The sequence below is a fragment of the Panthera uncia genome, chromosome D1 (assembly GCF_023721935.1).
Source record: "Panthera uncia isolate 11264 chromosome D1, Puncia_PCG_1.0, whole genome shotgun sequence".
NCBI classification, from domain to species: Eukaryota; Metazoa; Chordata; class Mammalia; order Carnivora; family Felidae; genus Panthera; species Panthera uncia.
The window spans coordinates 11,829,580-11,853,411 of NC_064808.1; the positions used below are offsets into that span (position 1 = coordinate 11,829,580).

The 23,832-nt window shown below is 57.8% G+C and overlaps 1 protein-coding gene across 2 annotated transcripts; it reads right to left on the reverse strand.

Moving 5' to 3' along the window:
• Positions 1-1,775: 1,775 nt before the first annotated feature.
• Positions 1,776-16,469, reverse strand: RTN4RL2 (reticulon 4 receptor like 2). Of its 2 annotated transcripts, XM_049646679.1 has the most exons (3): positions 16,085-16,469; positions 9,997-10,478; positions 1,776-3,364 (listed from the first exon to the last, which is right to left on the reverse strand). In XM_049646679.1, the coding sequence occupies exons 1-3, from the start codon at positions 16,113-16,115 to the stop codon at positions 2,615-2,617; spliced, it is 1,263 nt and encodes a 420-aa protein (XP_049502636.1). In that variant the 5' UTR covers positions 16,116-16,469; the 3' UTR covers positions 1,776-2,614. The 2 variants fall into 2 exon arrangements, with proteins under 2 accessions (XP_049502636.1, XP_049502630.1); XM_049646673.1 differs by lacking the exon at positions 16,085-16,469 and having other exon boundaries at positions 9,997-10,644.
• Positions 16,470-23,832: the final 7,363 nt, after the last annotated feature.

Genomic DNA, 23,832 nt, shown 5'->3' on the forward strand with positions numbered 1-23,832 from the left:
AGGAGATGAAGCAGGGAGGTGGTGGGGGGATGGAAAGGAAGGGGTGGGTTGAGACAGAACTGGGTAAGTGAGCAGACACAGGACATTAGAGAGAGGAGTTAAGCACAGCCAGCCGGGGGGCCTGGCAGACAATGCAGAATGTGGGTAGAGGTGAACGATGCTTTGTTTCCTTCCAGGGTGGGGAGTCTTGGACAAATCCCTTCCCCTCTCTGGGCCTCAGTTTCCCCATCAGAGCACCGGCAGTTGGACTGGACGGTCTTAACAGCCCCTCCTGTTTCAGGGTGTGGGGTTCAAGGCTGTGACTCTGAGTTGGAGACGCTGGGGGTCTGTGCCAAGTGAGATCTCTGGAGGTGGTCGGTGCACGGAGTCCTGTTTCGGTGGCCGTGCGGCTATGCGTGCACGCCGGTATTTGGGGTACATCTGCCCGTCTGTGGGACCCGTGGGTGTCAGCCTGCCTGCACGTGCTCCGTAGCTCTGTGTTGTGTGAGTGTGTGTGAGAGAGCGTGTGAGCGTGGGTGTGCACGTGATGGGCGTCCGTGGGTCTGTCTGGGCTGGTGGGGGTGGGGTGGTGGAAAGAGGCTTTGCTGTAGGCTTCTTCCTGAGGCTCACACACTCCTCTTGCTTTCACTGTTCTGAAATAGAATCTGGACCGAAGGCCCATGAATATTTCACAACGATAATTCTGTGACCTGGACGGCCTGCATCTGATTTCCCAGCACCCTCCCTTGCCCTGCCCAGCCCCCAGCAGCTCATCCTCCATCAGAGCTCTTGGCCCCCTGGTCCCAGTAGCTAGCCTCCTCAAAGTCAGCCTGACACAGGCACCTGGGAGACCCCCGACCCAGAGCTCCCCAGGTTCCTGACTAGCTAGCCGTTTTCACTATCTCCCCACCCACCCCACACGCCTATCCAAAGTCGGCCTGCCTCAGGCCTTCAGTGTCCACTCCTTCCTGTTTCTGCCTCCTCTCCTGGCCAGCCTTCTGACTTGCCCGGCCAGAGTCACAGAACCTCAGCACCCCTCCCGTCTGAGCGCTGGCATCCGGGTCCCCTCTCTTGCCACTCCCACCCCCCAAGGTAGCTTCTTAATCCTAAATGAAAACCATCCACCTTCTCCCCAGGTTGCTCTGGTGAGACTCACTCCTAGGCTCCATCCCAAGTCCTTCTTAGTCAAGCTTTTTCCTTTCCCTCAGTCTCCCCTTCACACACTGGAAAGATGAAGCTTCTGGTCATACCTCAAGCCAGCAGGACACCCCAACTTGGGACTCTTGTCCCTCTGGTCACCCTAGGACCTCAGTCTCTCTTCTAACCTGCTTGCAGGACTGCTTCTCTGACCTGGTCCATCCCACCTTGCAGGAGCCAAGGGAAAGAGAACATTGATCTGTAGGGTTAGGCTGTACACTGCACAAAGGCACTCAGCCAACGGGGCCAGTGTGAGCTGAAATTCAGCCTTAGGCTCCGCTTGCTAAGGTGTTTGCTGTGCTGTGGGGCTGGGTTCCCCTGAGGAAGAGGTGCCTTTTTCAGATTTGCCCAAAGCCATGTTTGGGCTGGCTGTGACCGTGGATGTCTGTTATTTCTCCTTGCAGGGTGAGGTGAGAAATGCTCTTCCCTCCTGAAGGAACAGGGCCTGCGAGGGAGCTGTTAACCAGGCTGCAGGCCTTCCCCAGGGTTAGCTCCTCAGGGGCCAGACAACACAGGGTGGGCTGTAGCTGCCTCTCTGGGACAGATGGGGAGGTGAGGTGATGTCAGCCCCTACTCTTGGCTGTCAGATTTCACCTGGCCTGCCTGGGGCTCCGCAAACACCCCTCTTCCTCAGTCTTGAGCTTCTCATCGTCGGGGAGCAGCATACACACGGGCTCCAGCCAGCAAGAAGCGCTTTGATGGCATGGGATGGATCTCCTCTCTCTCTAACCCTCCTGGCCCTGAAATCCCGATGGTTCTAAGCCCTCTTCCCTCTTTTGAGGTCCTGAGCCAACAAATCTTACAGAAGAAGGTAAAATAATAGAATTTTTTAATAAATTTTTTTTTCCCCAAACAACTTATGTTGATCTTCACCACACGGGGGCCACGGTGGAGAGGAAAGTTCTCTCCGGGCACCCTAAAAAATGTCCCGGGTAGACTTAGGAGAAAAGTATTCCTCCGGTGTCGGGAGGTTGAGGGGGGCTAGGATAAGCAGGGGCCTCAGGTTAGCCTGGCCCCAAGTGAGGCATCCCTCCAAAGGGCTCCTGGGTGGGGCTCCCTTCCCGGGAGCTTCCGAAGGCTCTGCTGGTGGAAGATGCTCTGCGGACGAAAGCCCCTCTCGTCCACGGTGGGCACTGGGAGAAGGGGACAGCGGCTGCCTGGGGTGTCCCACCCCAGCCTTGGGGTGGGAAAGAGTTAATGGCCGGATTGGGGAGAACAGGGCTGAGCCACCAGACGCGTCCAGACTTCCGGGGGCTGCCCTGAGCCAACAGCCCAGGAGGCAGGGAGAGGCCTAGCCAGGCCGGGTCCCCTGGGAAGAGAGGAGAGGGGAGGGGACAGGAAGGCAGCAAGGCCGGGGGCGGGGACAGGGCCCGGCCGGCCTCAGCCGGGTGGGGCTGGGCGGGGGGTGACGATGGCCTCTTCAGTCTCAGCACCGCAGTCAGAGGTGGTGGGGCGCCAGGAGCAGGAGGCAAAGCAGAGGGGTGGGCAGCCCGGCCGAGAGCGCGGGGCCGCGGGAGTCCGGGGGCGCCTGGCAGGCAGCGCCCGGGCACGTCTGCTCCCCCCGCTGGTCCTCGCCCCCGTAGCCCCCCCAGTAGTCGTCCTCCGTGGGCGCGTCCCCGCCCTGGCGCCCCCGCGGGTCTTCGGCGGGCAGGTCTCGGTAGAGGGTGGAGGGGTCGGCGGGGGGCGCCCCGGCCTCGGCCACCCCGTACAGGTGGTTGGACGAGCTGTTGCCGCGGGCGCGGCTGCCGGGCCGCGTGGGCGCGGCGGGCGGGCAGGCCTGGAAGTCGGCGTCGCGGAGGGCGCGCAGGTCGCGGCCCTGGCGCTCCGGGGGGGTGGCGCAGGTCACGTCGGAGCTGGACACGCGCGCGCGCTGGAACCAGGCCCAGAGCGGCCGCGCGCGGCAGTCGCACGCCCAGGGGTTGGCGTTGAGCCGCAGGAACTCGAGCGCGGGCAGGTCGGCGAGCGCCTCGCCGGGCAGCGAGGCCAGGCTGTTGTTGAACAGGTAGAGGATGGTGAGGCGGCTGAGGCCGCGGAAGGCCGCGCGGTGCACGCCCTGCAGCCGGTTCCCGTGCAGCAGCAGCCGGTCCAGGCTGCCCAGGCCGCGGAACACGTGCTCCGTGAGCAGCCGCAGGCGGTTCCCGTGCAGGAAGAGGTGGCTCAGGTTGGCCAGGTCCGCGAACAGGTCATCCTGGGGGGGGGGGGGGGGGGGGGGGGGGGGGGGAGAAGAGAGCGGTCCTTAGAGGGGGGTGGAGAGGAGGGAGGGGAGGGGGAGCGCTGCGGTAGACCGGAAAGGGTTTGACCTTTTGATTCGGAGTCCTGGGTTTGAATCCTGCCTCCCCTCACCCGCGGAGAGGGTAAGGTGGGGGAACGCGATACGGTTGGGGGCAGTGGTTCTTAGACCGCTAGTGCTTTGAATCTCCTGCAGGGGCCTGCGTGCTGCCCCCTGGGTTCCTGATTCAGCAGGTCTGGGGTGCGGCCTGAGGCTCTGTTCCCGGGTGGTGCTGATGCTGCTGGTCCGAGGACCACACTTGGAGGAGGAGAACCCCGGGTTTGCTTAAGTATGCAGACGGGGCAGCCAGACTGCCTGACTTCAAGCCCTGGATCCAGCAGTCCTGACTGTGCCACTTGGGGCGAGTCTCAGGATCTCTGACTCAGTTTCTTCACCTGTGAGATGTGGAGATTAGATAAGCAACATACACTCAGTTCCTTAGAACAGGATTTCCACAGGGGTAGGCATTCTGTGGGTTGGCCAAGATTGCTGATTTGGCCGTGCCAGTAATCTCTCTAAGCCTGTTTCCGCATCTATAAAATGGGGATGAGTGTACCTCCTCCCGGGTTTGTTCTGAGGATTAAAGAAGACGATCCACACAAAGAGCAGATGGGTGAAGTGCTGGGCACAGTGCCTGGCACATTGGGATTCGGTCCAGTGAAGCCCACAGGCTCTGGAGTGACAGCCCAGGGCTTCGGATCCAGCTTGCCCTCTTTCCAGCTGCGTTACATCGGGCACGTTCTTTAGCCTCATCTAGCCTCAGTTTCCTCAGCATGTATAACCCAGAGAACAACCTGAGGGTTAGGTGAGATCATGCTGGAAGGATACAGTACCCGCTGGGCACACAGACCACCACCAATAAACGGTGGTTATTACGACAGTAGGGTCTCAGTTACAATTAGGTCCATCCCTTTTCCTCTAACAGAGAGGAGCTTCCTGGGGCTCAAAAATTCTGCTATTCTACTTGGCTGGGAAATTAATGGCACCAAGCGTCAGCCCCCCTCCCCCCACCCCCGGAGGCAGCAGGGAAGGGGAAGGAAACCTGCTGTCTGATGCCCTGCATCACTGGTCCCCTTAGAGGGGCTGCCCCGCCTGCCTGCCTGGGGCTGGGGGTGGGGGGTCCCAGAATCAGGCCAAGTTAGTGCTGGAAGGATCTTGAGCTCTGATTTAGAATTAATGGGGGTGAGGGAATAGGTCTAGGTATGCTGCACAGGGGAGGGTGGGTAGGAGGCAGGGGGGTGGATTCTGCATTTTATCCAGCTCACCAGCTTGGTGATGGCCAGCCAGACTTGGGAGTCAGTGCTTTGGGGTCCACCGGCCCAGCCACTCTTTATGGAGGAAAGCACAAAGACCCAGAGAGATGAAGGGCCCAGGACCCCAGCACTGAGATCCACCCCTCTGTGCGGGACATCGCTGTGGTCAGCAGGCCCAGGAAGTCTAGTTCCCAGCGATAAGAGCATACGCTGTGCTCAAGGCAGCTCACCCCTGGGTCCTGTTTCCAGGCTGTGGTTCCCACCGGTTCCTGCCAGGGGGGATGATCCCGCCCATCCCACTCAGGAGCCTGGTCGCTGGCTCTCAGGTGGGGGGAGGGCGTTGACTCCTAGCCCACACCCACAGCCTCCACCTTCCTGAGCTCCCGCATTTGCTCGCCCCCTCCCATCTGCCTTCCGCCCTCTCTGCTACAGGAACTGAGCCTGCCAAGAACCCTCCTCTTGGCCACATTGAGATCCGTCCCCTCAACCTTCTTGGCTGTCTCTGACACCAGCGTTCTCTGCCCCCTGCTGCCACCACCCCGTGTGTCCAGCTCAGGTCTCCAGTGGGCTCTCTGCACAGCCGTGGCCTCAGCCTGTCCCAGTCTGGCCTTCCTTGTCCTTGTCTTCCTGGCCCCCCCCGCCAGGGAGTGGGCTCTGAAACCCTTCCACTGAGACACCTAGTTAGGGTTTCTGGTTTTTTTATGGAGTGTTAGCAATAGTGGGCCCCACCCAGAGATCCCTGGTCAGGATCAGTATGGGGCGGGAGTAGAAGCAGAGGTAATCGGCACTTTGGGGACTTCCAGAGGTCAGGAAGGGAGCACCAGAGATTCAGACAACCCAGAAATTCAGGCGCCTTTGACCCACAGTCCCAACTTGGGGGCTACAGAATGCCTTAATTCCCACCTCTTCTCCTTGCCCCCTTTTCCCTCTTGTAAAAGTCCTGGCCTTCCCCTTGCTGAGCCTCCGTCTGGGGGTCCACACCCCTCCCCTCATCCAAGCTGTTGCCAAATCCCACAGCCACTTCCTGGGCTGCAGCTCTCAAGTCCCGGCCTTCCTCTCTCCCTGTTCAGACGTTCTCTGTGCATTAATAAGCTCTTGACTTTCACAGCCCTCACCCTCACCACCCCCCCACCCCCCCACATCACCCCCTCCCTCAGGGCTGACAGCGGTTGCTAAAGTCATCCACATCCATCTCGGAAAACCACATTTCCCTCACCTCCCCCCAGGTCAGTTCACAGCTCCCTGCATCCATTTGGAATCGCAAGGCAGCGTCCCTGCCCTGCCCCCCCACCCCTCCCCCACAGCATCCTGCTCTTCACTTTGCCTTCCACCCTCCCAGCTCCAGTCTCTGGCGTGCTAGCCGCTGGGCTGTGTGACCTTGGGCAGCTCCACGAACCTCTCTGGGCCTCAGGTGTTTTCATCTGTGAAACAAGGGACTGGAGATGGTTGATCATTAAGATCCAACCTCATCTGATATTTATGAGTAAGTGAGTCCTGGAATGTACCTCATTCATTCAACAAAACTGTATTGAGTGTCTACTCTGTGCCAGGCACCCCCACTCACAATGCTCACCAGTTTGTGCCAGGTGTCACCGTCATCGTCTGCGTCAGCATCGTCAGGCAGCTGACTTGCTGAGCTCTCACCGTGTGCCACGCTCTGTGCTGCCCAGTCCCATGTAGCAACTCCATCATCGCGACCCCACGAGGCCGATAACATTATTATGTCCCTTCCAGAGAACAGGAGAGTGGCGCTCCCGAAGGCAAGCCACTTGGCTAGGGTCCGCCAGCCGTGTATGGTGGAATGTGGATGTGGACTCTGGGGTCAGGCGGACGGGGGCCAATGCTAGGCTACGCTCCTCAGCAGTTGGGTGACCTTAGACTGGTGCCTGAGCTTTGCTGAGGGTCAGCGTCCTCAGCTGCTAAATGGGGGGAATGACGCTTACCCTGAGCCGCCCCTCGTGCGGAGCCTTTTGCAAGCAGCATGTGCTTCCGCCCCCACAACAAACCTCTGAGGCGCAGGTCATGTTCTCCACCTTACAGATGGGCCCGGTGAGGCTCAGAGTGGTTAAGTAACTTGCCCAGAGCCACACAGCAAATCAGAAGCGGACCTGGGATTCCAATTCGGATCTGCCAGAGTGCAGAGACTGCCCTTGCGTACCGTGCAGGCTGTAACGATTAAAGGAGAGACCTGGTGTCTCTATCATCTGGTTCTCCTCAAGTAGGACGTCAGCTCCAGGAGAGCAGGGACACTGTTTCTGTTCACCGCCAGAATCCCTCGCATATGGCAGGTGCTCTGTAAATATCCAGTGATGAGCGAACCCCCCCTGGTGCAGTGCCTGGCCTACAACAGACGGTCCATGAGAAACTCCACCCCATCCCACCTCCACCTTCCTCTTCCTGAAAAGCTGTGGCCCTCTCACCGCCTCCGAAGCTCCCCTCTCTGGGCAGGCGCCATCTTGGGTCACACCTGCACTCTGTGGATCTCACCCCAGCCCGCGTGTCTCCTCACCTGCCTATGGCATCTCCCAGGCAGAGGCTGGCTCTTTCTCCTCTATGAAGGGCCAGGTGCGAAGACACTTCCTTCCCATGATCCCCAGGACCGTTCACACCAAGGGGTGCCTGACTCACATGTCCCGTTTCAGGGGACCCCCTGCCCTCACCGTGTCCACTCAAGGCCCCCTTTGCCTAGGCCTTTCCTGACCCCAGGCTCTGGCTGCCATTTGTGGCCTGAGGGTCGATGGAGGGTCATGTCATCATGACATGATTTATTCTGCACTGACCTATGTGCTTTATATACACAAATGCATTTGCTTTTTACAGCCGTTCTTTGTGGCAGGTATTACTTTTATCCTCCCCCTTTTAAAGATGAGGAAACTGAGGTTCAGAGTGGGGGGGAACCTTGCCTAAAGTTCAGTAAGTCGGAAAATAGAGCAGGGGGATTCCAACTCGGGCCCTCGGGCCCCAAAGTCGTCATTCTGAACCAACTGATCTATATTGCTAAGGAGGTCAGGGGCTCCGTAGGAGTAGTTGTTGAACTACTGGCTGTAATAGGATAATGATGATAACACACGCATTGAGTGTGGCTCGGGGCTAAGTGTTCCACCTTACAAAATGTCCCAGATAAATGTTAAGTACCATCACGATTGCCATTTTAGAGATGAGGAAATGGAAGGCCGGGAGGTTGAGTAATTTGTCCTAAGTCCTACGGGAGCCAGGATTTGAACCTCGGTTTAGCAGACTCCAAGGCGTGTGCTCTCAAAGGGGAGCCCACACTGCTGTACTTCCTGTGCCCGGACAGAGCCCGGTGGAGAAGTCTGAGTGGACGCAGGCTCAGATGCCACCCGCCCTTCCTGGTTGAGTGGCCTCGGGAGCTTCTATCCCGTGTCCCTATTGCCAGGTTTCCGTGAGGCTCAGCGAGATGGTGGGACACGCTAGCCCCCTGTCACGTGGCCTCTGTGCAGTGGTTTAAGAGACTTCGCGGGAAGAGGCCTTCTATCTACAAAGTCTTTGGGACTCTCGGCCTCCACTTCCTCATCTGTGGAGGAAACAGCCTCCAACGGGGCTACGGAAATGAGGTGAGGTGGCCGAATAGACTTCATACATCCTGAGATCCGAGGCGAATTTAGGCAGGCAGGAAAAGGGAGGGAGTATTCTGGGACCCACTCATGGCCTCAGGATAATCCAAGAGGTTGACCCAAATCTCCAGGATTGGGTCCAAGATGGGCCATTTCACCAAGACCAATGTTAAATGAGGTTTGTTTCTCTTTTTAAAATAGTGTTTTAACAAGCATTTATATAGTGCTTACCGTATGCCAAGCACTATTCTAAGTGCCTTACAAATTATTCATGCACTGAACGCTTATAAAATCCCTGGGAGATGGGGGCTGTTGCTGCCCCCGTTTTACAGATGGGCAAACTGGGGTTCAGGACGGTCAAAATTTGTCACACGCCTGTAAACGACACCAGAGTCGATGCCTGTCGATGCCTGTGCCAGACGCACAGTGTGCCCACTGAGCAGTAGTGGATGCTACTGTTATCATTATTTTTGCAGTGATAATAGCCATGACAAGATTTCCAGCATCCTCTGCATTTTTCTTCTTGTCTGTCTCCCCCCACTAGAATGCTATCTCTGAAGGCAGGGAGCTTGGTCTGTTTTGTTCCCTGCTGAGTCCTTGGCACCCAGCCCATAATGGGTGCTGGACGCAGGTTTGTTAGGGTATTGTCATTAACACTGTCCACGTCAACACTGACCTGATGTTCAAATTGGCACACTGGTGAGACCAGGCAGGCACCGACCTGGGGAGGAGCAAGAGCCTTCCAGGCTTATGTGGGGAGAGGGGAGAATTTGGATGTCCTTGCCCCCTTTCCAGCCAGAGGCTATGTAGCCAAGGGAGGAATTTCTTCCAGAGTGGTTTGGAGGGTGTGTGATTGCTTCCTGGGGAAATAGAAGGGGAGGATCTGGCTGTCAAACAGTCAGCATAACAACAACAATAAACAATATTTAGATCAATGACAATAACAATAAATAGCAATTACTGTTATTCCTTCCGTTTCCAGAGCATCCATTTTCCAGCTACTTAACAGCCCTTTACCCTTTTGTTCTCCTTCTTCCCTTGCACTGGGATGCCAGGTCTGGGGGACAGGAATCCAGAAAGGGGAGGACTTGCCCTCGTCCCATTACCCAGTGAGCTGGAGAGAGGCAGAGCCTCCCATGGGGCATAATGGTAGGGGCTCTGCCCTCTTGCTGTTCCTCCCCGGGGTGTGGGAGGGTGTGGGGGCAGGTGAGAAAATCAGCCACAAAGGCCTTCGGGCTGGGTGCCCGGTGAAAGGCAGAGCCCCTCGAAGGCAGCCAAGGGGGAAAGGAGGGATCACAGAAAGAGACACACACATACACCCAGACAGACATGGGGGAGTGTGTGGGGTGGGCGTGTGAAGGGAGACAGACAGAAGAGGCAGAAGAAGACAGATGGGGGAGGCAAGTTGGTGAGAGAGGCAGAGAGGGACAGAAAAGGATAGACAGACAGACAGCCGGGCAGAGGGAGACAGATGGGGGGTTGGAGAGTTAGTGAGAGAGGCAGCAAGGGACCCAAACAGGCACAGACAGGAAGACAGAGGAGAGAAAACAAAAGAGAACCCCGCCTGGAGAGAGTGAGAGGGACACAGAAACTTAGAGAAGGGGCAGGGAAATAGAGATGCTTTGGCAGGATGGGTGTCCCCATGGGCACCTGGACGGAGCAGCCCGGGGTCCTGGGAGAGCTCTGCGCATGCGCGCGCGCGCCCCGGGCGGGGCCGGCTCACCTGTAGGTGGAGCAGGCTGTTCTCCTGGAGGTAGAGGTACTGCAGGCTGACCAGGCCGCGGAAGATGTTGCCGGGCAGGCTGCTGAGCTGGCAGCGGTACAGATGCAGCGACTGCAGCCGCTCCAGGCCCTGGAAGGTGTCGGGCTCCAGAGAGCGCAGGTGCCGGTTGTCGCCGAGGTCCAGCTCCTCCAGGGCCTGCAGGTGGCGGAAGGTGCCCGGGTAGATGGTGGAGAGGTTGTTGGAGAAGAGCCACAGGGTGAGCAGGCTGGGCCCGAAGGTACCGGGCCGCAGCGTGCGGATGAGGTTGTTCTGCAGGAAGAGTCGCTGCGTGCTGGGCGGCAGGGACAGCGGCACCGAGGAGAAGTTGTTGGCCTGGCAGCTCACGGTGGGCGGGGACGAGTAGCAGGTGCAGAGCATGGGGCAGCTGGGGGCCGCTGGGGGCAGGGCCAGGAGCATCAGCAGGAGGCCGGCCGAGGCGGGACCTGTGGGGAGAGGGAGGCGGGTCTGGGTGGGCTGCGGGCCAGGGTGGGGTGCAGGGGACACCTCACCGCAGGGCTTCTCGGGGAGGGGTTCTGGGTGCATCCCTAGAGTCGCGAGAAGCCCCAGCCACCTCTGATTTTTGAGGCTCCTGGTGTGTTAAAAAATAAAGAGATGCCAAGAGGGCACTGTAGACAGCGAGGTTTAACGTTGTTTGACGAGTGGTGGTCTTTTCTCAACTGGTTCCACTGTGGTAGGTTTGGCCATGTGGACTGCCAGGGCTCCCTCCCCCCGCCCCGCCTCGGTGTGGTGCGCCTGATGGTTCTTTGCTGCCAGGGGCAGTCCTATATGATGTCCTATTTCGGGTATTCCTCTACCCGCTAGATGCCAGTCACACCTGCCCCCTGGTTATGATAACCAAAATGTCTCCAGACATTGCCAGATGTCCCTTGGGGAGTGAGTCGCCCCCATTTGAGATCGGCTGGAACTAAATTGAGAGCCTTGGTGAATCTAAGGCCCGTGCATGGTGGCCCTCTCTGGCTGACCTGGGGTCTGGCCCTGCAGAATCCACTGCTGCTTGCAGCCCCCTCCCTCACCTGCCGGCAGCTTTCACCTTTCACCTTGGAAGAACCAGGGCCTCTCCAAGCTGGAAGGGCCCTTAGGGACCAGGGGCAAGTGCGTTTCTATCTGGGGCCAGCAGCCGCCTGCAACAGAATCAGCCGGGTGGTCCTGGAAAGATTGCAGAATCGGAATTCCTGGGGGGCAGCCTGGGAATCTGCATTTTTATACCACACGCTGTTCTCATTCGAAGTCACTTAAAGATGCATATACGTATATATATTTTCAAGCAACTTGAATACTGGAAATAGCTCAGCCTTCTTATGATACGGATGGAGAAGCAGGCCTAAGGGCCTGGGGCTAAAGAGCCGAGTCTAGGCCCCCTGTATCCCTGTGCAGGACCCCCTCGTCCATCCCTGTCCCCTGGTCTTCTTGCCTTCCCTGCAGCTCGTAAGCTTGTGGACTGGACCTAGCTTGACCTCTGCCCTTTACCATGACTTCCAGATGACTCCTGGGATTTTCTGCTGGCATGTTGGCCTGGGGTGAAGGGGAGCCTCCACCCCACAACCCGGACACTGATTCCCTGGGCACACATAGACTGAGAGCCTTCTGCTTCAAGCAATGTATTAGGCCCATGAAGGCCGAGGGGAGGAAGATGGGTGCTTGGACCCAGGACCCGAGGTTTTCTGGGCTTTCTGGGCTTCAGAGACTCCAGGGGAGAGACCGAGGGTCTGTGACTTTAAATGGTGCCTTGTGCTCTGGAGGTTGCCGTGTGGCGTGTGTGTGTGTGTGTGTGTGTGTGTGTGTGTGTGTGTGTGTGATGGTAGGCAAGGGGTGTGGCGTGGGTATCGTGGACCCCCTGCCACGCCTCCTCGCCTGGGGGGACACACGGGTGCGGGGGCGGGAGACCCCATGCCTGATGTGTGCGGTGTTCCTCTTCCCCCACCTCGGGCGCCACCCCAACTCTGACCGGGCCCCTCCTGGCGCTGTGCGGTGCGAGTGTGCGAGCGTGTGCCGGCTGCACTCCGCGTGTGTGTGAGTGCGGCCCCGTGCGTGTGTAGGCTGGGTGTGATGTAATACTCAGTGACACAGCGGCTGCTGTTCCGTTCCTTCACACCACCTCCGCGTTTCTCGGCCCTTCTCACCCCTCCCCCGTGCGGCGTTTCACGATTACTTTCTCCTCCTGAGTTTTTCAGAGCCACGTGGGGTGGAGGGGCGTGTCTCTCACCCCTCATCTGAACCAGGCGGGGGGGGGGGGGGGAAGGGGGGGGCAGGGAGCGCAGCAGGGAACCCTGGGTGGGTTTCAGGAGGACTGAGGTTTGGGGCTAAGAACAGGAGATCTCAGAGCTGGACAGGTCCTCCAGGCTCATCGGGTTCAAGTTCTTATTCTATGGAGGGCACATTGGGGCTCAGAGAGGGCAAGGAACTTGCCCAAGGTCACACAGCAAAGTGGTTGATGGGGCAGGGACCAAAAAGGAGTCTCCTGATGCCTGGCCAGGACACTTCTCTTCTTAGCAGTCCCCCTCTGAGCTTGCTTCCCCAAGGACTTGACGCCAGGGGAAGTCAAATCCTTTTTCTGATCCTTAATCCCACCCCTTATCCACAAGCTCACAAGAGAGTGTGAGCTCTGAAGGCCACAGCCCTCCAGAGGATTAGGGAGCTCTTCCCTCAGCCTCCAGGGCTGCCCGGTACCCCAGGAGAGACAGGGGAAGGATGTGCAATCCCACCGCTCTCCAGAGTCAGGGGCCACTCACTGGCCCCAGGGTCTCCTCCAGCCTAGAGGCCAAGGGTGCCGGGGCTGACTCACAACTCCCTGGCCCCCTGCTTGCCCACATCAGGGGGCTCCTCTCTTCTTTCCCCACGCCCCCTCCACCTGCCCCTGTATCCGCCCCTCCATCACGGCCCACTGCCCCAAGTTGGAGCTGGTGTTCCCTGCAGGGTCTTTGAGGAGGGGCCCTGAGCAGGGGGCCCCTCTGTGACAGCTGCTGCGTAACAGTGACTCTGTTACCATTTCTGGCCCTCTCTGCCGTGCAAAGCAGCTGTAACCCAAGGAGCCTCATCCATAATTCAGGCTGCAGCTCTCACTGGAGGCAAGGAGGAGGGGAAGGTGGGGGGCGCTGGGTTTCTCTGCCCCCCACCCCCGGCCCTTGCTGGAGCGCTCCTGGGCAGAGGCAGTGGGGGCTGGCGGGCCGCACCTCTCTCCCTCCTCCGCCCTCGGTCTGTGCCCGTGGTGTGAGCCCTTTTTCTTCTCGCCACACGGTCCCTTCCCCACCCCCTGCTTCCCACGGCTCCTCACCATTACTCCTTCCCTCCAGGCCTTGTCTCCTTTCCCTCCCTGAGGACCACATGTCTGCTCCCAGCTCCCATTTTGTGACTCCCTAGCAAAGGCCAGGGCAAGATACAGAGCGTCGGAGCTGGAAGGGGGAGTGGGTACGTCAGTGGCCAAAACGTTTATTTCACAGGCAGTGCCACTGAGGGCCAGAAAGGGGAAGGGTCAGTTTCTGAGTGAGCAGCTCAGGCCTCCTGACATGAATGTCTGACAGTCTGCCTTCAATATCTTTCTTGAAGCCTTCAGTTCACTGAAGCCCTCACTACTTATAAGGGACGGAGGAAAGCTGGTGGTGACAGCCTCCCCCACCCTCTTGGCTCACCCCGTCCTCTCTCTTTCCTCCTCTTCCTTTTTTCTAAAGTCAGCAGGTGATGGCTAGAGCCGCAGGGGAGCGCAGAGCAGGGGTGGGCAGAAGCCATCTGTCATTAAGCACCTACTGTGCTCCAGGCACGGTATTTCTACGTAGAGAAATAGTGTCTTTACGCATAGAGTATAATGTAACATAACCCCGTGAGGTCAATATTTTTGCCCCCAATTTTCAGGCAAGGGGAGGGAGGCTCAGGCACAGAAAATGAGTTGCCCCAGGTTCTGCAGCTGGAGACCCCATATCATCCACAGAACCCACAGCTGAGTGTGACAGTCACTGCCCTTAAGGTAAAGGGAGACAGAAACTGCACCCAGGTGCACGGGGCTGGGCCAGCCATGATGCCCTTCCGGGTGAGAGCAAAGAAGGGACCCAGGCTCTCTGCAGATTTCCTCTTCTGGGCTCCAGCTTGTGGCTACTTTAAGGGACGGCCCATTTTGGAGTCAAAAAGGAATGACTAGTGTCCAGGAGATAGGGTGAGGATTGACCTGCCCGGGGAGCGGAGAGGCCAGTACATGGTATCGATCCCGGAAGGCTGAGGGGCCCGGAGCCAAAACGTATCCATTCACCGAGAGACCATTGTCAAGGACTCTGGGCTATCACCCTGGAGTACCAAGGCTCAGAAACAAGGTTCTCACCCCAAGAGCCACCTTTTAGTCCCGAGGCTCTGGTGAGAGAAGGAGCTTGAGGAGGAGGAGGTGGATGGACTCTGGGTTGGGGGGCAGATGCCAGGGTGCTAACCCAGCGGGCAGAGTGGCCCCGGGAAAAGATGCCCCCTGGAAGGGGCATCCAGGGCTCTGGCTCTGCGGGAAGGGCACAGGGTCCCAGATGAACAACAAACGGTGCCAGACCCAGAAGGCTGGGAAAGGGCTGCGGCCTGGCAGGCAGATGCTGAGGGGGGTAGGGGCTGAGGAGGTGGGGGCGCAGAGAAGGATGGAGGTGGCAGTGATGCCTGTGACGCAGGGGCCTGGGGAAGCACCGATGCGGGTGACAGAGGGTTAGAGCTGCTGCAAACAGCTTCTCACTCTGCCAGAATGTGACACCCCAAAATAAGCAGCCGCCAGGGTGGCGGTGGCAGGATCCGACGGCAGGGCCCAGAGATATAAATGGCAGCACACAGCCAGCCAAGGTGCCCACCTTTGGAGGCTGCCACCCCACTCGAGTGTCCTCACCCTTGCCCCCTCACAGCCGCCCCCAAGGCCCTGAGCTCAGAGCTCCCCGGGCTGGCCCACCGACCACTGCCTGGGAGAAGGGACGGGCCAGGCGGGCGCTTTGGGAATGGAGGGCTTCCCACGTGGAAGTGGTTACCAGAAGCCTCTTTGTCTCATCCCTAGGCAGCCCCCTCTGGCACCTCTCTCCCTTCTAGTCCCCTTCCTCCTCTTCCTTCCCTCCTTCCTTCCCAGCCCCAGCCCCAGGCCCAGCCCCTCTCCCATTTATGATTCGCTGTCCGTGATCCTGGTGTTCATCCTGGATCCTCTTCCCGGCTCCTGACACCCCATCTCCATCCACCACCTCTTTCTGGTTTCTAGGTTCCCCGTCTTCCCACTCCCCTTTCCTTCCTGGTCCCTAGGGTCCCAGCCTACCTCCCTCTTTCCCATTACGCATCCTCCTTTCCCGATTCTGGGTCCCATTCCCTCGCTTTCTCTCCATCTCTCTCCCAACCTGGTCTCCCCTTTCCTTCTCTCTTCCTCGGGCCTCACCTGGGTCCCACTTCCCTCCAGGTTTTTCCCGTCTAACCTTTATTCCTCCTCCTCTCTCTCCGTCTCTCCCCTAAACCACTTTCTCCATCACCGACTGCCTCTTGCTCTCCCCCTCTCTCTGACCCCTTCCCCACCCCACCCCCAATCTCCGGTCCACACCCTAGTTTGTCACTCAGTCCGTGAAGCTACCCCCCCACCCCGCCTTCTAGCGCCCTCCATCTGTCTTACCAGGCAGGGCCTTTTGGGTTTCCCTCCGAGCCTCCCATCCTCCCAGACAGCCCCCTACCCACACCCCCAGTCTTCCCAGGTGACTGGAAAGTGCTGAGGCACGGGGCACGAGGAGTTGCTGAGTCGGCGCTTCCCCAGCCGGCCAGAGTCCTCAGCGTCCCCCGGAGCAGGTGGAGCCCGGGCCGGGTCCGCCTGCCCCTGCGTCCCCCCTCGGTCACGAGCTACCCGCACCTCCCAGCAGGCTCGAGCCGGGTGAGCTCCTCCAGCCGGCCACCCTGGGCGCGGGGGCGGGGCCCCCAGCTAAGCTCTCCCCCCCATCCCCAGGCTCCTTCCCACCCCCACGACTGCCCCACCCTCACGCCCGGGGGGGAGGGGGCACCCGGCTCCCCTCCCCGGGTTGCCCTCCGCCGGCCGGCGGGCTGAGGTCCCTACCTTGCAGCAGGCGCCCGAGCCCGGGCAGCATCTTGTCTCGACGCTCGGGGGAGGGGGCGGCGGGGGGAGGGCGCTCCCACTCGCTCCCTGAGCCCGCCGGACGGACGGCGGGGACTCCGCGGGGCTCCGGGAGGGCCCGGGAGTCCCCGGGCTGTGTGGCCGGGCCGCGAGGCTCTACCCTGCGCCCCCCGGGTTGCGGGCCTCGGGAGGAGCCATCGGCCCCGACGGGACGGGGCGGGGCGCGACGGGGCTGGGAGGGCTGGAGCTGGCCGTCGACGCCCGGTGCCAGCGCCCCCCAGCAGCGCGAGCGGCGCGCGAGTCCGTCAGTCCGTCGGTCCGTGCGCCCCGGCTGCTCGCCGAGGGAGAGTGGGGACAGCGAGGATGCACTTCCCAACCACCCCCACTCCTTCCCGCACTCGCTGGCTCCTCCCTCGCTTCCTAGCCAGCCGGCTTAACCCTCTCCTGGCCACTAGGAGGCGGGCGCGGCTCTCCAGCCCCTTCCATCCCGACCCCCTCCCCCCCTGGGGGAACCCGGAGGACGGTGTTCGATCGCCTTCGCGAAGCCTTGCTTCGAGAGAAATCCTTTCCTGGGGGAGGGGGGCGGCGGCGGTGCAGTAGTGTGAGGGAACCCTGTGGACTTGTCCAGTCCCCCCTCCCAACTTTCCCGGAGGAGATGGGCTCCTGGGTCACCTCTCCTTCTTGCCGCGTCCCCAGCGCCAAAGTCCAGGCCTCCACATTTCTCTTTCCTGGGAGAGCTCCTAGATTCCACTTTCCCTTCCGTTCGCAGACCCCAGGCCCGGAGTGCGTGCGACTAGAAGAATAGCATATGCAAGAGTTTGCGTGTGCAAGATGGAGTGTATATGAGCGTGCACGCGCGCACAAGGACACTTGTGAAGGTGTGACTCTGGAGTGTTTGCGCGCGACCTTCTGAACGGGCCCGGGGAAGAGGGGGGCACGTGAGTGTGCGGATGGGTGAGCCGCAGAGTGCCCACCAGCGTGCGGGGCTGCACTGGTGGGAAACATGAGGAGTGCTAGAGTTTGGCGCGAGTGAACTTGGGATGGCTGGCAGGGGGATAGGGCCTGGGTGTGTGTGCCCTTAATGCGTTTGCGAGGGGGTGCAAGTTTGGGTGCGCGTGCGAGTGTGTGCATTTTTAAGTGTGAGTGTGATGTGACCTAAAGGGAATATCTCATCTCCTGCGTGGGGAAGAGACCACTGATTTTACACGAGCTGCTTCTTCCTCTAAAAGAGGGTTGCGTTCTGATCCCGACGGAGCCCCTCGCGCCTCGTGTGGCCGCGTTCGAGGCTATACCATCCGATCCGTGACCTAAGCGTCTCCTTACAAAGACAGCGAGGACAATGACCCCGGCCGCGACCCCGCCCCGGGCGCCCAGCACCCGGCCCTCGGAGCCGCCCCGACTCCGGACAGGCGCGCGGCCATGGGGGAAGGCGCTTCGGGGACGGTGGCCTTGCGGCACCCGCGGGGTAGGCGCTGCGGGAGCGGCGCGTGCCGCGCGGGCCAGGGCCATCTGCGCGCAGCCCCACCCGAGGAAGCGCGAGAGCCCCGGGCAGCCGCTCCCGGGAGCACAGAAAAAGAACCCCTCGCCCCCGCTGCCTCCTCTCTGGCTCCTCCTCTCCTGTCGGTGCCAGAGTCCAACGCAGCCCCTGGCATACAGTCGGCGCTTTATAAATGCCGGTTTCTTTTCCCCATTCATTCCCCGCTCCACCCATAGTCTCTCATTCTTCCCTGGCTCTCATTCGACTTCTCTCACTTTCTTCCCCCACCCTTATTCATATTTTGTAGTCTCTGTCTCTCTGTTCCACCCCCCCCCATTCCTTCCTCTCTCCCTCCTGCCTCTCTCCCTGTCATTTCCTATCTTTATGCATCTGTCTCTATCACTAACTTCTCTGTCTCTCTCACCGTCTCTCCGTGTCTCTGTAGCCTCCCTTCTGTCCCATGGCCCTCTGCCTCTCTGCCTCTACATCTCTGTGTCTCTTGTCTGTTTCTCGGTGTCTGCCTCCGTCTCCCCACCCCCATTTCATTGGCAGGCTCTCGGCAGTCTTGCACCTGGACGCTCGGGCGCCCCCTGCCGGTTTGTCGCCTGCCCTTCCTGGGCTCTCTCCTCACCTAATGTCCTCTGCCGCGCCTCTCTGGTTCAGGAGAGGCAGGAGCGGAAAGGGGCGTCTCTGGGGCTCCGACCCCCCTCCCATCTCTAGAAGGCAGGAATAGGCCCCAGCGTTTCCTGGGACCCACCCTGCCGAGGCCCCGCGCCTGGGAGGAGGGCCTGGAGGGGGCGGCGGGGAGGGAGTGTTGGGGGTAGCAGGGTGGGATTTGGCGTCCTTCCCCGGAATGAGCCGCGGCACAATCTGTCGCTGGGTTTGTTTGCCGAGCTGCCTCCGGAGCGCAGTGGGGCTGGCTCCCGGGGAGCGAAATATCACAAGATGCGGAGACAGACGCTGAGGGGCGGGTGGGCGGCGGGCTGACTCAGGTGTGCTGTCATCGGCTCCCTGGGCCCGCGCTCTTCTGAGAGGGGTGGGAGGACCCCTGGCCCCCAACACAGGCCAGCACGGGAAGCTGGGAGGGGAGACTCCATCCCTGGGTGAGATGCGGTTGGAAAGGGGTGCTCCTGCCCATAATCCTTGGCTCCGTGCCTCTCCTTCAGGGCTTGGGAGACCCAGAGACACCTTCCACTTGGCCGCCCCTCAGAGGGTCGCAGACCCTCTGCTCACATCCCATTGTACAGCCGTGCAGTTTCTTATAATCTGCTGACTCACCACTTTCCCGCATTAGACTGCCAGCTTTTTGAGGGCAGGAAACTCCTCTCCTCCGTCTTTGTGTCCCCAGCAAATGCTCAATGAACCCTTTTGGATGGATGGATGGATGGATGGATGGATGGTGGGTGGCTGGGTGGGTGGATGGTTGCTTTACAGGAAGTACCACAATGCATTTGGCCTTCCCTGTAGAGCGTTCTGACTCCTTGTTTCTCTCCCTGTCCACACCTGCATCCCCCTGCCCCCCCCCCCCCCCCCCCCCCCCCCCAATCCCACCTCCAGACGGTCAGGGAATTGGAAACCACTCTCCCTCCAGTCTGAAGACCAGCGTTCTCTAGGTGACCCTAAGTAAGTTAATCCTTTTTCCGGTCCTTCAGTTTCCTCATCTGTACAGTGGGAACATACTCATAAGGCTTCAGTACATCTCCAACCACTCAAGATATGAGAAAGTGCTTAGTAAAATGAAGTTCTGACCCGTGTCCGTGGTGATAACCAATTGTCCTTACTGTTTTGGTGGTGGTTCTTAAGATCTTTGTCCCAGTGGAATCAGGCACCACGTGTGAACATGAGTTTGGCTTCTACAGTTAGATGTTTTGACATCCGAGGGAGTAAGCTGATGGCAAGATACAAAGGACGGTTGTGTCATAGGGCATCTGGGTCCATCCCTGCCTGGCTGGACACTTACTTGGCCAGTCTCTGGGGGTACTGGGTCCTCTGGACTCGCCACAGAGCTGGCCTGCCCTCTGGTGGCTGTATGTGGATCTGCAGCCCCAAGGGAAACCCAAGGATCTTCAGGAATGGACTGATGGGATGGATGGATTTTCCCGGAGAAGGGGGAGGGTCCCTCCTGTGGAAACCTCCTTTGGAAAGGAGGTCAGGTACAGGAAACAAGACACTGGCACACATTAGGTGAGTCTCGACTTCCTCTACGAGTGCCCACTTACTAACAGCACTCCTACTCTCACTGTGACCCCCAGGGCTCCTGTTTCCCCTGGGGGAACCCATCTCTTGAGTCCACAGAATGTCCCTGGCTCTTTCTGACACCTGATTTGGCAACTTCATTGTGTAGGACACTTGGCGGGCAGCGGCCAAAGTGGGGGTGGCTCTGGGGTCCAGGGCAGGTTCCTACCGCGGCTCCGCTGCTGACTTAGCTCCAGGACGCTGGGCAGGGTGTTTACCCGTTCTTAGCCCCAGTTTTCTCAGCCAGAAAATGGAAGGGGGGCAGTACTAGTTCCCAGGGCATGGGGTTGTCTGAGGATTAAATGAGATAAAACATGAAAGAACCTAACAGAGTACCTGACCCTGTGCTCAACAAACTCTAATAAAATTACTATTAATTTTCTTTTTCAGCCTCACAACAACCGGCAGAAATAGATATTGCCATCTAGTGGCAGAGGGTAGGGTGGGGACCCAAGGTCACAGCTGATTCTGGGAGTCGGTGTTGAGTTACCTGTTTTGTTTTTTTTTTAAGTTTATTTATTTTTGAGAAGGGGGAAGGGGCAGAAAGAGGGAGACAGAGAAACCCAGGCAGGCTCCATGCCAGCTGCCGTCAGCACAGAGCCTAACATGGGGCTCAAACCCACAAACTGTGAGATCATGACCTGAGCCGAAATCAAGAGTCGGACACTTAACCAACTGAGCCACCCAGGCGCCACTGAGTTAGAACCTCCTACCCCGTGTGTGTGTCTGGCCTCCACATCTCTCCCTCCCTCTGGCACGGACCAGCACTGCCTGGTGTGATGAACACAATCAAGGCCCGAGCTCCAAGTCCGGTTCTAGCCTGGAGCCAGCCTCCAAATGGCTGTGTATCCTGGGACAGACCTCTCTCCTCTCTGGGCGTCAGGCTCCCCATCATTGAAAGGAGCAGTGTGGACACTGGAAGGGTCCCCAGAGCCATGCCTTTGTGGCATCCTCATTTCTCCTTCCGGAATCAGAAGCTACTGGAAGGCAGCCTCCCAGCTAGATCCTTTTCCATGCTGCCCTACCCTCCCTTCCCAGCTCTGGGGGTGTGATGAGGGACCCAAGGGCAGGTCAGAACTTCTAGGGACTCTCTAAGGCCCCCGAGCCTTTCAGTGACTGCGTGCTGGGGCGGGGGCAGGGCCTGCACTTTTCACCCAGAACCTTCTCCCCTCCCACCCAAAGTCCTACTCTGCCCGCCTAATGGGGACAGGGCTGCTTTCCAAAATCAGGAAAAAAACATAAACCAAAGTAGTTTAAAGGGCAAGGGTGTTACAACATGTTTTCTCCTTCCCTGTTTGGTTTCTAGGGTCTCTTTCCGTTTATATTATTTATAATAGTTACTGGCATTTATTAACCACTTCATGTCATGAACTATGTGCACTGGCTCATTTAACATTCAGAGCAGCTCTGTGGGGCAGGGTCTATTAACATCCCCTGTTTACCGATAGAGATTCCTCAGAGAGGTAGTATTACTCTTAGATCCCTCTTGTCCAGGGGGCGCCTGGGTGGCTCAGTCGGTTAAGTGTCTGACTCTTGATCTCGGCTCAGGTCACGATGTCACGGTTCATCAGTTCAAGCCCCATGTGGGGCTCTGCACTGACAGCTGGAGCCTGCTTGAGATTCTGTCTCTCCTTCTTTCCTGCCCCTCCCCTGCGCATGCTTGTGCTTGCTCTCAAAGTAAATAAATAAACTTAAAAAAACAAAAGATCCTTCTTGCCTTGGGTCCCATGCTTTAAAGGGTTTTGTTCGGGTCCTCCTCTAGCCAGCATCCCTTCATGGGGCGTGAAGTCCCTGCAACCAAGGGGATATGCCCTCTGGGAGCCTGTATTCCCCTTCTAGACCATACTGTGGGTATCCAGAATTCTGGAATCTTTTGCTCAAATGGCCCAAATCTACTTCCAGGGCTTATGGGAGTGTCTTTTCCCATCGGGCAGCTGTTTGTGGGGAGTAGCTGGAGCTTGGACATGTGGGTAGGATATTCCTACGTAGGATGTATGTAAGGTCCTTGTTTGGGATGGAGCTATGTTTGGGAAGACAAGAGGAGGTGGCTGAGTTTGTGTGTAGAACGCCATGGAGTTAGATCATTCTATGTTTGAACCTAGTTTTCCAATGTCAGATTCCCTTGAAGAATGCAAAGGAACAAGGCTGGTGTGGGTAAGAGGCCAGGGGTACTTGTGGGCAGGGGTTGCCTGGCATGGACTGGTGGGGTGAGGAGAAACCTCCCAGCCTATGGTACCTACCTTCCATCTGCAGTGTTAAGCCTGCAAATGTTAGGGGCAGCCATGCTGAGATGTCATGTGACTTCATCAGAGCTGACATGACTAGGAATTTGTGGAACCAAGCTCTGAATCCAGGTCTGTGTGAATCTTCCCTTGTTTCATGAAGCTCCATGCCAGTCTTGACCAAAAGTCAGAATTTTGGCTCCCTGAAGGTCTGTTGGTTAGAAATTTGGGTCCTATTGTGTCTGCTGGAGTTCCCTTCCTGCTGAAGAGAGCCTCCCTTTCTTACTAGAGTGTGAACTTGCCAAGCACAGGGTCCATGTTTTCTTTGACTTTATTTCATGCGCTGGGCACAGCCTTGGCACAGAGTAGGCACTCGGCAAACAGCGCTGACCTCCTGGACGCATGGTCTAGTAAATAATCATGGTGCAAGGTGCTGCTGGTTGCATTGACGTCCAGCAGAGGGGGCAAGTCTGGGATGGAAAGTGGGCTTTGGGAAGTATTGGGAAGGCCTGCCTGGGGGGCCGGGGGGCTATTAGATGAGCTGCTTTAGATTCTGTTAGACCGGGAACCCACATTATGTGTTGAAAGACTCTGATGATGCCCCCTTCCTGTTGCACCAATTCTCCAACCCCTCCGCTACCTCCAGGAGACCCCGGAGAAGGAAGGTGCTTATGGAACCCCTCTCCTGTGTGATTCCCTGTGGGCTTTTTCTCATTTCTGTAGTGAATGGACAGGACAGGATAATTCCTTTCCCCTTAAATTCTGTGGGCTGAAGCCACTGAATTTGCGAGAGAGTGCATGTGTGTGAAGGGCATTGTGGGAGACAGGGCAGAGAGCCACAAGCTCTCGTATGGGGGACACGGACCCGCCTACCCATTCCCACCACCCCTGCGCAGTTCACGCTCCTGCTATGGCGTCAAGCACAGTAGCCACTGGCAGATTTCTCTGTCTCTCAACCCACTTACCTCAGTTAATCTCAAGGTTAATCCCCCAAAATGTAGTTGTAATCTGATGACCTCCTGCTCAGAAGCCTCCCATGGCCAAATCTGGCCAGCAAATGATTAATATCTATGAACTCTAAAGCGCTCAAATTAAGAAGGAAAACCTTAAGACTTCAACAGACAAACAGGTGAAGGAGATGGGCAACGATTTCACCCAAGAGGATAAGCAGAGAGTAAACAAATACTTGGAAAATAGTTCAACCTGTTTGTGATCAAAGAGATGGAAATGAAGGCAGTCTCAGGATAGCGTTTCCTACTTATTAAATTAGCAGAATTCATAAACACCATCACCCAGCGCTGGCAACGTTGGATGAAGTCTGTGTTCCTACATCTCTGGAAGCAGCATGCAAAACTCTGCAAAACAATCTAGTAAAATGTAACAGGAGCCTCAAAAACATTATTACCTTTTGACCCATTAATCTCACTTCGGGGAATTGATCTTAAGAACATAATTCAGTAGATGAAAAAAGGTCATGGAATGCCACTGGCATTATCCTTCTACATTTTTCCAGGCAGCGAGATGGTTAAGAAAACCAAGGCTCATCCAGTCAATGCAATATTAGGCAGCCACAAACAGATAATTATAAAGAATATGCAGAAACATGGAAAATGTTTATAACATCATGTTTGTTGAGAAAAGGCAGGATATGAAATTTGCATGAACACTGTGATTGCAGTTATGAACAGTAAGTATTCATGTTGACAAAGTCTGGAAGAGAATATGCAAAATTGAAAATTATTTAAGGTTGGGAGAATGAGTGCTTTTCCTTTTTGTTTAAGAATCTTCTTTGTCGG

Coding starts and splice junctions, on each gene's coding strand:
- RTN4RL2 (XM_049646673.1), bottom strand. CDS start 10,578: ATGCACCCAGAACCCCTCCCCGAGAAGCCCTGCGGTGAGGTGTCCCCT. Junction 3,365..9,996: donor ACAGCCTGCTCCACCTACAG/GTGAGCCGGCCC, acceptor CCCCCCCCCCAG/GATGACCTGTTCGCGGACCT.